Here is a 13,063-nt window from a genome sequence, read left to right as displayed (position 1 = left end):
AGCAGCTGGTCTTTGTTCACCCATTGAATAATAGACTTAAAATCCCCAAATAAAGAAGCAACAAATTTAAAAGAAAGGAAACAGTATAGCATACTTGTGTTTTGTTAAAATAAGGTACCCTAGTTTTGGAAAAATATATAAATCAGTCCTTGATATAATATAACACCATAATGCCCTTACCTCCGATGCATAACCTCTCCTGCAAGGCAGAAATGAAGAAATCAATATTAAACATCTTGGTTTCTTAGGTTAAATAAAATTTTAGGTAATGGTGTTTTTAAAAATCTGAGAAAAACTGAGAAGGTAATTTTTACTAAAAATTATCTCAGTGAGAAATATATTTTGTGGCAGCATCAAAACAGGAGGAAAAGGTTTCCTGCCTGCATTATTAAAAACAATTACCACCCCAACCTGCATTCCCTATGAACACCAAAACATACACAGCCTACTTTATCTCTGTGGTGTACAATAACACACTTTGACTCTGTTATGATCAATTGGAATAAAAAATATTCTACATCATCTCTGTCCTAGATGTTTTGATACATATAAAATACTCATTTGGGGATAGATGTGTTTTATACATGAAAGACATATTGGTTCAGAATTTTAAAAATATATCTATGATTAGAATATATTCTCCCAAGTGTATGTAAGATGTTTTTGTTTGTGTCAATTTATTCTAAAAATAGAGAATGCAAAATATCACTAGGTTTTAAGAATGAATTAGACATTAAGTGTCTAGTACAACATTAGATACAAGGTGAAAAAGTTTTTAGAGATATAAGAACCAAATGTTCAATTTTACAAAGGTTTATAAAATTAATGCACCACAAGTTGGTAAAACATTTGACTGTACTTCAGAGGGAAAAAGTACAGAATGTTTTCAACATTTAATCTTACTAATTATGAATATTTTAAATATATTATTTATTAAATAGTTGACCTAAAGCATTAAACTGCTGCTGTTGATCATGCTATATGAAATTAATAAACAACTAACTTCATTGAAGATTTATTATGAAGAGGTAAGTGCATAACTTTCTAAAGTCCAACAGAACAATCTCTGTAGAAAATTTCTTTAATTACAAGGCCTTCACAAGATAAATCTATTTATTTGCAAGCATCTTTAGTGGTTAAGGCATTGCTGATTGAAATAGTTGGTAATAATAGTAACATAATAATAGCTACTTAATCCTACCAGCAATTTATTATTTGTAATAGTTCTGTAGAGAAATTTACAGGGTGCTTATGTTGTTCTGCCAATAGTTATGATAATAATTCTTCTAGTGCTTTTAGAAGTTTAGACATTTTCAACTTTTACTCAATTTGTATCTTTCAGAGATAAACAGAGAAAGCTCGTTTTAGATTTTAATGACAACTAAGTCACATGCCTAATATGAAATGTCCAACTAAAGCTAGATTTTATTTTCTAAGGTACTTAAACTGCTTCTTTTCTTTAGCAGGGTTTTCCATAAATGTGGGAAATAAAATGTCAATAGATGAACAGTGCTCTTCCATTAATCTTTTTGTTGCATTTCCTTTAGTTATTTGTGTTGTTTGTTCTAGTTCAAAGGCAAAAAGTGACTTAGAAGAAGTATACAACAGAATCAATATGTATAATTATCTGTGTGCTTTCAATTAACATGACCTTGTGTTGATTCCTATAAAAGCAGTCGTATAATATGGATATATAGTTCCGTGTAGCTTATATCTAATGTGTATTAATTATTTCATTTTACACCACTTGTGTGTATTAAAACTTACTTTTTAAAATAAGGAAAATGTATAGTAACCTGCCTGTAATTTAATAAGGTATCTAATATAATTGTTTGTGCATTAATTGAAGCATAATAAATTAGCAGGGAGGAAAAGGTGCTTTTTTTTTTTAAGAGCCTGGTTGTCATTTTGTGGAGGCTTAAGGGTTGAGGAGAGGAAAAATATTTTGGTTTGTGTACTCAAAGAATATTAGAATAATAGGTCTCATGTAGAAGATTTTTCTAATTAACTTTTAAAATAAAGATGAGAATCTTTAATGTGTCAAAAACAGGCTAGATTAAATATAAAACATAGGTATGGATGTTTCATTTGAAAGGTATAAAATACTAATAATACATTTTTAGATTAAGTCAACATTATAAAAATGTTATAGAAAAGTACAATGTAACATTTTGGTAAGGCTATAGCTACCTACATAAAATTTTTATTTAGATTTCTTAGAATATTTCTTTGGTAATTATTTAGAGATTTAATTATTAAGGAAATCTAAGGAATGATCAAGGAATTTCTTTCACATTTCCAAGAAGTTGGTACAAAGTAACTTAAACACACTAATATTAAAAGTTTACACAATTGTATATAATACCTTGTCACAGTCCTCCAAAAAGCACAAGTTCTCATGCATAAGACCAGCTGCCAACAAAAACTCCAACTGAAGTTTTACAGTGAAAGAGAGAAAAAAATCATATTCAAGGCCCCCAAGAAAGAAATTACTTTTGTTTTGGATGAAAAGAATCTGAAGCAGAGGAACTAATGAAAATAATTAAATTTACAAATTTTTTTTGATGGGGTATTAATTAAAAACACCAGACCAAATTCTTGAAGAAATGTCACATAATATAAGAGCTTAACAAAACCTTCAAAATGAGGCATTGTTGTTCCCTGAACCTATGTATACTTATAATGGTAATTATCAAGCAAGACTTTTCCTGTATTTTGGAATCATGCTTTTCTCTGTGCAAACTTATATCTTCCTAAAATATTAAAATTACAGAGTAAAACAAATGACTATACTTGTATTCAAAGTGGGGATTTCCAGTGAACAAAATTAATCCATGTGTTGGATAAGAAAAACAAAGTGATTACTTGATGGTCAAGTGTAGCTTTCATTAGGATGGAAAGGTAATACTTAGCTTAGCTGATGCCTTTAAGAATTTAACAAGTTGAACTCTGAGATACAAGAACCATAACAACTAGAGACATTTTTGTCTAGAGTATAAATATTTGTCTTCTTTGCCTAAAACAAAGAATTAAGGCCTATGTAAAACTGGTAATAGTTCACCAGATATATTTCCTCTTGATTTCTATTTAAAATTTTTATATTCTATCTATATACTACAGACTAAATTTGAATAATTTATCCATAGTAATTAAAAGTAATTAGGAATGAAGCCAATAATGCCCTATTCTAAAATTTTAATAGATAAGCACATTTTATATTATTGATAAATTAATAAAAAATATTTATAATTTTCATCAGTGAAATAGTAACTAAATTCATACTAGATACACATTTGTAGACATTTATTTAACCTTCTTTTGATGAATCTGATTAGAATTTATTAAACAGGAGATAAATATTTTCTTTGGAGACTTATAATAAAATTATAATTAACAAGATGATGTAATAATGTGGACAAGCAAAACTAAAGAGCACTTTAAACATCTGTGGAAACAATGAAATGTCTTACAAAAGTCAACAACTCAAGATTTATTTTCATTATAAAGAAGGGAAATGATAGCACAATGAGAAATAAATAAAGGCAGCAATTGAAAAAAAAGTAAAAGGTTTATCAAATATGTAAGCATACTAGTAAGATAAAAGCAAGCCGGAGTAAAGGATGTTCTCATAAGAAAATAGATGATTATATCTTATAGCACCTGGGTTTTATTTTGGAGTACCATAATGTCTGTTATCTCCTATGCTTTAAGATAAATACCATTTAATTTGGTAGTGTTTCTTCTTCCCAAACAGGCTTCTAGGAAATAACAGAACCTATGATATTTTTTTAGCTTATTTGTAACAGTCTGCTTTATTCCTGGAGCACTCATATAAAACTATTATGAAAAGTAAAAGTTACTGCATTAACATGATAAACAAGCCATTGGTTTAAATTGGATATCTAACTTTCATGCCCATATATTCCCATTAAAAAAATAGATCACAATTACTTACTTTTTAAATAAATGTAGACAAATAATCTACTTCGTAGTTAAAATTAAGGTAAATCTATAATATGAGTTAGTAATGATGAAGTTAATAATATTTTAAATTAAAAAGGAGGAAAAAACAGTATTGCATTGAGTTTAGGGTAAAAGAATGGCATCTTCTTTAATGTTCAAATCCGCCTCCACACGAAGACTATGGTCAACAAAAGAGCTGTTCAGTTAAAATCGGAAAAGCAACATTACACTGAAGTAGATTGACTCTGAGGTTGTTTTTCAAATTCCTCGACAATATTGTGCAAATTCTCCTGGTTTTGTCCAGATGTCACTTCCATATTGGTTATTTCTGAAGGGTAACTAATTTCGAGTTTTGGAATGTGTGCTGGGGGATAGTGTTTTTCTATTTGACTGTACATATTAGCTACCGACTTTTCAAGTTCTGCTAAGTTTTGAACGTGTTTGAGGATTCCTTTTGGCTCCCTTGGAGGGTCTGCATTACACACGGCTGGCGATGCTGACAGCTGTCCCACAGAGGACTTGATTTCCTTGGCTGGTGTCACACTGACAGTGTGCTTGACCGCTGGTGTACAAACACACCGAGGGGACACGCCTGGAGGTGCAGGAGGTATCGGGGAAGGGAAAGGAGGAGGAGGTGGAGGGAGAGAAGGGTGTGAAGGGAGGAGAGACAGAGGAGTGGAAGTAGAGAAGGAAGGGGGGGGCACAGGGAGTGGAAGGAGGGGAGGAAGAGGGGGGCTAGAAGCAGGGGATGGGCGGGAAAGAGCAAGAGGGGTAAGAATTAGAGGTGGGGGAGGAGGGGGAGGAGGGGGAGGGAGAGGAGGGAGGGGAGGGGGAGCAGGGGGAGCGGGGGGAGAGAGGTTTGGTGGATGGGGAAGATTTTCGAAAATGCTCCTCTTGGATTCAATAGTCAACATACAAGTGGGTGTCTCTCTCCTAATGAGTGGAGCATTTAAAACGCATGGCACTGGAGGGGAAAGCTCCAAGGAACAGTCAGCAGGAGAAATGATGACTTTAGGCTCTGATCTGAGTCCCACAGTTCCTGAGACAGTCGGCAAAGTAGAGAATGTGGAATGAGACCAAGGAGAAGAAAAGGAAGAGCCTGGAGACAGAGATGTCAACCGTCCCGCTCCTCGTGACATCAGGGATTCACCTGGCCCTACCCCCTCTTTCTCTGTTGAAGTCGCATCGTCAGCTGTGAGCAAGGGGTTGCCGCTCCCTCTTTTGCTTGGGTAAGGTTCAGGGCTTTCACTTCCAGCTTTCTGCCTGTCGCTCTGCCACTGCTCCAGGTCTATGGTTTCAGGTCTACTGGGAAGCGCCCACTTTGGCCTCCTAGGTAAACAGACGGTCTGATTCCATAGCCTTTGAATCTTTTCCCTTGGGCCCCTCCGAGCCCCAGTCTTGGCTTGTGTTCTGGGTAAAACAGAGCCTACAGAATCTGTTCTCAGGGAAAAGCCCGAATTTGTTGATCCTTGATCTACATTTTCCTTATAAAGGGCACTGTGGGTAAGTAAGGCATCCTCATCAGATACCAACGTGAATTTTCTTGCAGACTTGGGCTGGCTGTTCTTTAGGGGTCCTTCTACATAAGCCTGCGCGTGAGCCTCAATGGTACTGGAAGAAAAGGGCATCACAATGTGCTGATGTTTCTTGTCTTCCGAGACTGACTTATTTCCCCTGCTTTGTTGGAAATGGTAGAGAAGGAAAAGACTTGAAAGAAAAGAAGATAATGAAATGTAAGGAAACAAGTTGTGACATAGCTTTCAGAGAAAGATGTTTTCATGGTTCGCATTACTACTTCAAAATATAAAATGCCAAACAACTCTAATCTACTGAAGCAAAACATTACTTTCATGACCCTGTTCTCAAAAAGACAGGACTGAAAAGCTTTAGAGCTGTGAGCAGCGTAAGAAATATTCTTTTTTCCCCAAAATGTACCGATCTGTACACTGATTTTTCCCCCCCAATTATTTTGATACAGCAAAGTATCCATGACCACACATAACAGTTTTCTCATGTGTAAATCACAATTCAGTTCTCCAAAATTGCAGCCTAGCGTTTTGGTTAACAGTTTCGAATCCTTTGCCCTGACTGAGGATGCTCAGGGCTAACTGTTTTGGGACAAGGATCCTTAGCTGTATCTCATTCATACCCGTCCATTATCTCTCATCTCAGTAATTCTGTCCTGGAGCTAAAAAGTACTTTCTTAACTGAGATAAAACTTGCAAGAGAATACAGAGAAGATTTCCCGCCCCCTTACTCTCCAGATTAAGAGAATTAAAACCCCCAAGCACAAATGAGAGAATTTCTCTTGCAGATTTCACAATTGAATTTACACCAGAATCTTAACAGGGATTATTTTCTTCTATTTCAAGTTTTGCTTAACCAGTTTAAAAAATTATAAATTTTACAAATAAGAGAGGGACTGTTGGTATTTCTTTTGAACATGTTCTGGATCAAATTTTAGTCAAGAATCACTTTACCGAAAACAATCATGCTAATAAAACACAGTTTTGATATCACTGGAAGATTTTCTCATGCATGGAACTGAGTCATAGAGTCTGTTCATCATAAATAAAGTTGAGTAAGTCAAAGGGCACAAATAAATGCCTTGCATGAAAGCATTGGGGCCCTTTGCTCAAAAGCTCAGTGACAGATTTATTTTTGTGATTGTTTACTATTTACCCATATAGAAAAAATAAGTTAAAAGGGAAATATTTAGAATAAAAATTAAATAGCCACACCGAAAAAGTTAAGATGACAGGTGAAGTAATAAAATGATATATAAAGCCAAAGTTGTTATTGTGACATTTTGTAAAGACACAAACTGCAAGAAAGAATTCTCACAGGTGGACTTAGGGTACCAGGACCCCATGAATAATTTAGAAAGTGCAGACAACATAGATTAAACAGGCAGCAAACACTTTTCTTAATCTTAAAAAGTCATTTTTTAAGGGTTTGACGTTATATAGCAGATGTTTTTTTTGTGTAGATCTGTTCTTGTTTTACTTTTTCTTGGAAACAATTATCTATATAGTGATATCACATCACTTTTGACTGAAAGATACATACATACACACATATATATATATTTAACAAATTAAAAGCAAGAAGAACTTTGAAACTCCTTTTGGTAGGCACAGGTACTATGAGTGGAAAAGCTTCTTTAAACTCATGCGATATTAAGACATCAAAAGGGAATGAGGTGTGGAAGATATAACTTACTATTTAAAAGTAAATGACTCCATGGTAAAAGATGAAGATTACTGCTGATAGAGTAAAACAGTACTTAATCTATTCTATTGCATCCTTTTTAAATGCCTTCAAATTAGAATAATATTATTTACTTACTTATGCCTATGTATCCACAGGTAAGAAAGAGAAAACATGTGACAGAAAAAGAAAGTTTTAACTATAGTTAATTTGAGATGATTATGAAAATACTAACAGGAACTAGTTTTAAGCACTCAATAAGTACATAAAAATGCATATCTTTATATTTTATTTGTATTTATTCATTAGAATAATATGTAATGTTTTAGATAAAATCATATGGCATTAACTTGGTTGTTTTATCACATAAAATTGTATCTATCTATCTATTTTGTATACATAGGTAAAATTCACCTCTATTGAACATGAACGATTTCAATCCTAAAGCAGAGAATTTAAATGATATTCTAAGAATTGTTTCTATGTTCTATCTGAAAAATAGGTCCACACTGATTTATAAAGAAGACCTACTATTTTTTTTTGAAGAAAGTAAGTATACAAATACTATAATGACTATTACAGAGTAATTATTAAATCTACATGAAGTTATTTTTTGGAAACGACCTTTGATAGTTTTAAAAACATTTGTCTATAATTTGTTATTCATTTTTCTAGTAACTTATGATTAAAATCCCTGTAAGAAGTTTAGAATACATAAGTTAAACATTTGTTAAAATACTTAAATTATAGAACTTAAAATACTTCAATAAATACATGTTAGAACTGCAAAATCATCTAGTCTACAACAATTTTTCAAATAAAAAATGTCCTTAAATGTTGCTATTTGAAAATTAACATCATTAAACTGTATCGATTTCAGATGATGTTATACTATACCTGCTTTTGTTAAATAAAAATGGATATATATCCCTTACTAATTTCATATAAAGCACAGTTAACTTTACAACTAACTCGTTTTTAGTTTCTAAACATTTTTGCTAGAGAAAAGTGGTTAACATAACGAAAAAGAGTCAAATCATATTGGCTCAATTCCTACATTCACCAAGGATTTAGAAAGAGACCATCATTTTCAACTTATGGAAAAAAAAATTAAAAAACTATGTTTAAGGGCATAAATCCTGTATTATATTATTATTTCAGAAGTAGAATGACATGCATTAAGTTGTTTTAAATTTAATTTTAGCATTAAAATATACAACATTAATACAGTTTTAACATTTTAAAAACTATTCTTAATATAACCTTGTATAATTGTAGTAATATGGCATATACTATTGATGCATATATTTAAAATCCATTTTCCCATTAAAAGGTGAATTTTATGATTTTTGAGTCTTGCTTTATTCCTACTAGTAAATGCTAAAACTGTAACAGCAGAATGTGCTTAAGAATCTCAACTCCAACCAATTTCAGTTAATAAAGGCTTTCTGGATTTAATTTAGTCATATTCAAAATTTTGTAATATCCTTGGCTGTTCTGAGCTTCATGTCCAGCAATAGATACTGTTGAATTTTTAAAATATATTCCAGTTAAAAATCTCCAAAGGAATCAAAGTTTTGAGCATACATCATTATAGAAACAACTGGGTAGTCTTTTAACAATAATTTAAAGTTTCTTTCAAAAATAATCATTTAATATTGCTTAGAGATTCCAAATAGTATAGGGGAAATATTACGCTATCGCAGTAGTCTTTTTTGAGAGGATATGATAAAAATAATATTTGCTAAATGGTTTGGGTATTTAATATTTAATTCTTTATTTTAATTCAGATTTCAATCATTCCATTTTATGACATTATAATACAGTATGTTAGAAAAGTCTATACCTTTTAGACCATAGTATTGTTTTATGTCACCAAGCAGGAGTTGACTTTTGATACCAAATTGGGAATTATGCTAGTTCTCATTTTCTATGAGAAACTTTTTTTTTTTTTTTCCAGAATCTATTATATTTAGAGGCTAAATAGAATAGTCAAGCTCTTCATCTGCAAATGTCTCCTTATATTGAATACTTCTTTTCTCTTTCTCAATTTTAAAAAAATATTTTTGGTTATTACTTTTTGATTTAACTTCTCTTAGGTTCTTAACAATTTTCCATTTTAAAAAATCCAAGAAAGTAGTCTGAAAATTGCATTTTGCACATCCAGGTGAAACCAAATACTCACCACACAGCATCCATCCAAACCCACTTACTTCTAAACGCGCCTGAGAGATCTACTTACATTGTGCTGTCCCCAACTTCTTCATAGAGATGAGCACCCGGAGGCGGTGGCGCTGGAGGCGCAGCGGCTGGCGCAGGCGCGGGAGCTGCTGGTTTGGGGGGTGGCATCGCCGACTGCAGCCGGGCTGTCTTGGTGCACTCGGCTTGGCGTCTTTAGCAAAGTAAGCAAGGCTTTGTAAAACTATTTTAGAAACCACATGCTTAACAATAGGCTACCTTTTAATAATGATGTACAGTTATCAGAGAAACTATCCAGCAAAAAAACCCCCAAAACTTTTATACAAGTATTTGAATTATACACTGATGTAATGACAAAAGTGTCCCCACAGGATATTTACAAATACTCCCTCATAGTTCTTTAAGATATCTACGTCTTCAATAACAGGTAGAATTCATTTGAAATATCTGCAAAGTTCAATGATAATATTTAAAGGGAGAAAGCAAAATATTTATAAGAATGTGATTGACAATTGGTAGCTGTTTAATGCATCTCTCTCATGTGAGGCAGACAGAAGATACATAATATTGTTTTCTTATTCATCTTTCATGTATTTAAATAAGAGTGATTTTCTTTAAAATGATTTGAAACACTTGTGACAGTTCTCACAGGCTGAGTGGGTGTGGACATTTAGGAGGGAGATTTGGTTAGCTCTTACTTCCTTTTGGACACCTAGGAAAGCCTGTTACTCTCGCATTAGAGCAAGGCTTTTGTTTTTTATTGTCCTAGACACTGATTGTTAATTCCTTCCTCAAAACCACGATCTCAAAGAGTAGAAGCGATCAGAGCAAACTGTCTTCTTCACCTTTCCTCCACTTATACCTAATTGTGTAAAGCCAGATCAATTCTATATACACAAACCACAAGGAAATTTGAGCTAAAATCCATATACCCACTGCAAACACAAAGCAGACAAATAAAACATGGTTTGGGGCAGGCTGACTATTCTAAAAATATTACCTGGGGTTTCTCTTTTCATATTAAATAAAATCATTAGCAATATATTAGTAATCATACTTACACTTTAAACCTGTTTGGGAAAGCAATGAATAAGAAAAAAAAGAGAAAAAGCTACATTAAAAATATTGCATTCATAATATTTTAATATTTAATTTATTCTAAATTATGAATAATTTACTGGTCGGACTGACACAGATTGAATGGCATAGTAGAGAAACTATTTCAATTCAGAAAGTGAATATAGTGAGCTCTTTATTATTACTGTCACAGTCATATAGACTGTTAAAACATTCATTACAGGCAAACAAAGAATGAACTAAATGGAATAAGGAAAACCATATTAAAATATGGATATGTGAATTTCAACTTTGATAGAGAAATAGAATATTAAAAATGATCCAATCTTTATAATCGGCTTCTTGGTTTACTGTTCTTGAATATTAAAGGAATGAAGAGAGTTGAGGGTGATGTCAGAGGAATGACAGTGGAAGAGATACCCTTGGTCCCTCCCCTTGAAGTTTCAACAATTGAACAGCTATAACTCAACAGAAGAGTCCCTGCTCAGTGCTCAGACACTCTGAGAGATCAGCGAGACACGCAAAGGTAGGCAAGAGGGAGCGAACTGGGGAGGCAACAAGGGAAAAGAGCTCCAAGCAGCCATGGATGCAGCCCTGCGGCATGGAGCTCACTGAACAAAAAAGGAGAGCTATAATGCAAATTTATTTAACATGAAAATTAATATTAGGTTGATAGCTTAATAATTTAGAACAATTTTTCCAATATTAAGTCTTTTCTTGGGCTTTAAATTTGGCGTATCAATTGATTTGTTAAGGACATGTGGTACTCCAATACATCAACCTAAATGTTATATTTGCTTTGCATATTGCTTCTGTGATGGAAAATAGTCCTATAGCATCTTGATGCAGAGCACACTTTCTGACTTTCAGATTGGAATTACCTTTCCTTATTTAATTCAAAAGAAAATTCTCAGTGTTAGAGAACAAAGATATGGTAACATAATGTGTAAGAACTTTCCCTGTAGGTATTTTAAAAGATGAATAGCAGTTCTACCATTATTTCTTACTGTTTGTTACAACAGCAATTTATATGATTTATTATTCTTGTTTGTTATTTATTTTCACCTTGTGGGACCCTCGGGGCTACCTCTCTTCTTAACCTACTCCCCAGTATTCTCACCAATCATTGTCAATAGGGTTATACTTTTTTTTTTAATCCTTACCTGGGGATTTTTTTCCCCCATTGCTTTTTAGAGGGAGTGGAAGGGAGAGAGAGAGAGAGAGAGAGAGACATCGATGTGAGAGAGACACATCGATTAGTTGCCTCTGCATGTGCCCCAACGGGGGGCCAGGGCTCGATCCTGCAACCAAGATACTTGCCCTTGGCCATAATTGAACCAGGGACCCTTCAGTCCGAGGGCTGATCCTCTGAACACTGAGCCAAACCTGCTAGGGTGGGGTATACTTAAAATGTGTAGGCCTCTATCACAAAGGTTCCTCATAGCTAGTGTCAAATAAACAATAGCTTACTAGCCTATCTCAAATATAGATGTTTAAATTAGTTATAACCAATGACTACTTTGAAGGGCATAAATAAGAAAAATATAGATATTTTAAATGGGTATATTTGCCAGAAACGTTTAAGGTCTATACAGTCAATATATACTGTTAGATGTCATAATATAGGCACTATTAAGGCTACCAGGAAGAAATAAACCACATGGAAAATTATATGTGATGTGCTGTAATTTTTAAATGATTTTGCCATCTGAACAGAAGTAAGTTTAATCTTGTGGATAAAAAACTATCATAACAATGTAGTTAGGCTAAGGGCCTTCCTTTGGAAGTGGATGAAATGAGTATCTGCGTGACATCCCACACTGTCTTTTCCCCAGGATACCCATTACTTTCTCTCCTGAGACTCTCACCCTGATGAAGAGCATAAACAAAGACGTGGGAGCCAACCAGATATTCCTACTGGGTGAGATATATTGAGCACAGGAACACTGAGATCCATGAAAAATGTATTGGAAGCTTGTACGGTTTTCCCTCCAAACAAAGGAAGGTTATTTGGGACAAGAAAGACGCAGCACTCACAGAGCGGCTGCACCATGGATGTGTTACAACCACAAAGCCATGTTCCCAGAGATGGTTTTCCATAACACCTTCTGGAGAATGACCCATGTCGAGCCCCTATGAATACTCACTGTCTGTAGCTGACCAAAACCACCAAGACGGCAGGAATACAGCAGAGGATGATGATGAAGGCCAGAGCCAGCAAGGCGCCTTCTGTGTAGCCTAGACTTTCTCCTCGCTTTTTGATGCTGGTCACGGCCTCTGGAGTCCGGATCTCCAGAATGCGCCCTCCTTCCCCATAGTGCGGCTGAAAGTCCTTATTGATATCGAGCAGTTTCCCATCCAAAAATCTTTACGGTCAGATAAATAGTAAAGTTAATAGTATTAACAGGGATAAGCCTTTTTAAAATAAAATCATTTGCAGTATCTTTTAATATTTTTAATTGAAACATAAACTCAGACAGAAATCTTATTATGAATAAAAAAGCATATATAAAAGCAAGAGCAATAAAAAAATACATATCTATATACACATCAAGATTACTAATAACAATGACCCTTAATATGTTACAGGCTTGGGAAAACTCATTATCAATTT

At 33.8% G+C, this 13,063-nt stretch overlaps 1 protein-coding gene across 1 annotated transcript in view; it reads right to left on the bottom strand.

The window, feature by feature from the left end:
- The window catches only part of PCDH15 (protocadherin related 15), a 904,849-nt gene that overhangs the window by 14,288 nt on the left and 877,498 nt on the right, over positions 1 to 13,063 (bottom strand). Inside the window, exons 33-35 of the mRNA XM_081159054.1 lie at positions 12,597 to 12,815; positions 9,416 to 9,565; positions 181 to 199 (exon numbers count right to left, since the gene is read on the bottom strand). Coding sequence (XP_081015180.1) covers positions 181 to 199; positions 9,416 to 9,565; positions 12,597 to 12,815 — 388 coding nt within the window. The remainder of the gene's footprint in view (positions 1 to 180; positions 200 to 9,415; positions 9,566 to 12,596; positions 12,816 to 13,063) is intronic.

The sequence above is a fragment of the Miniopterus schreibersii genome (assembly GCF_964146895.1).
Source record: "Miniopterus schreibersii genome assembly, chromosome: 14".
Taxonomy (NCBI): domain Eukaryota; kingdom Metazoa; phylum Chordata; class Mammalia; order Chiroptera; family Miniopteridae; genus Miniopterus; species Miniopterus schreibersii.
Note: the sequence above shows the minus strand (reverse complement) of the source record. Positions and strands in the feature narration are given on the sequence as shown.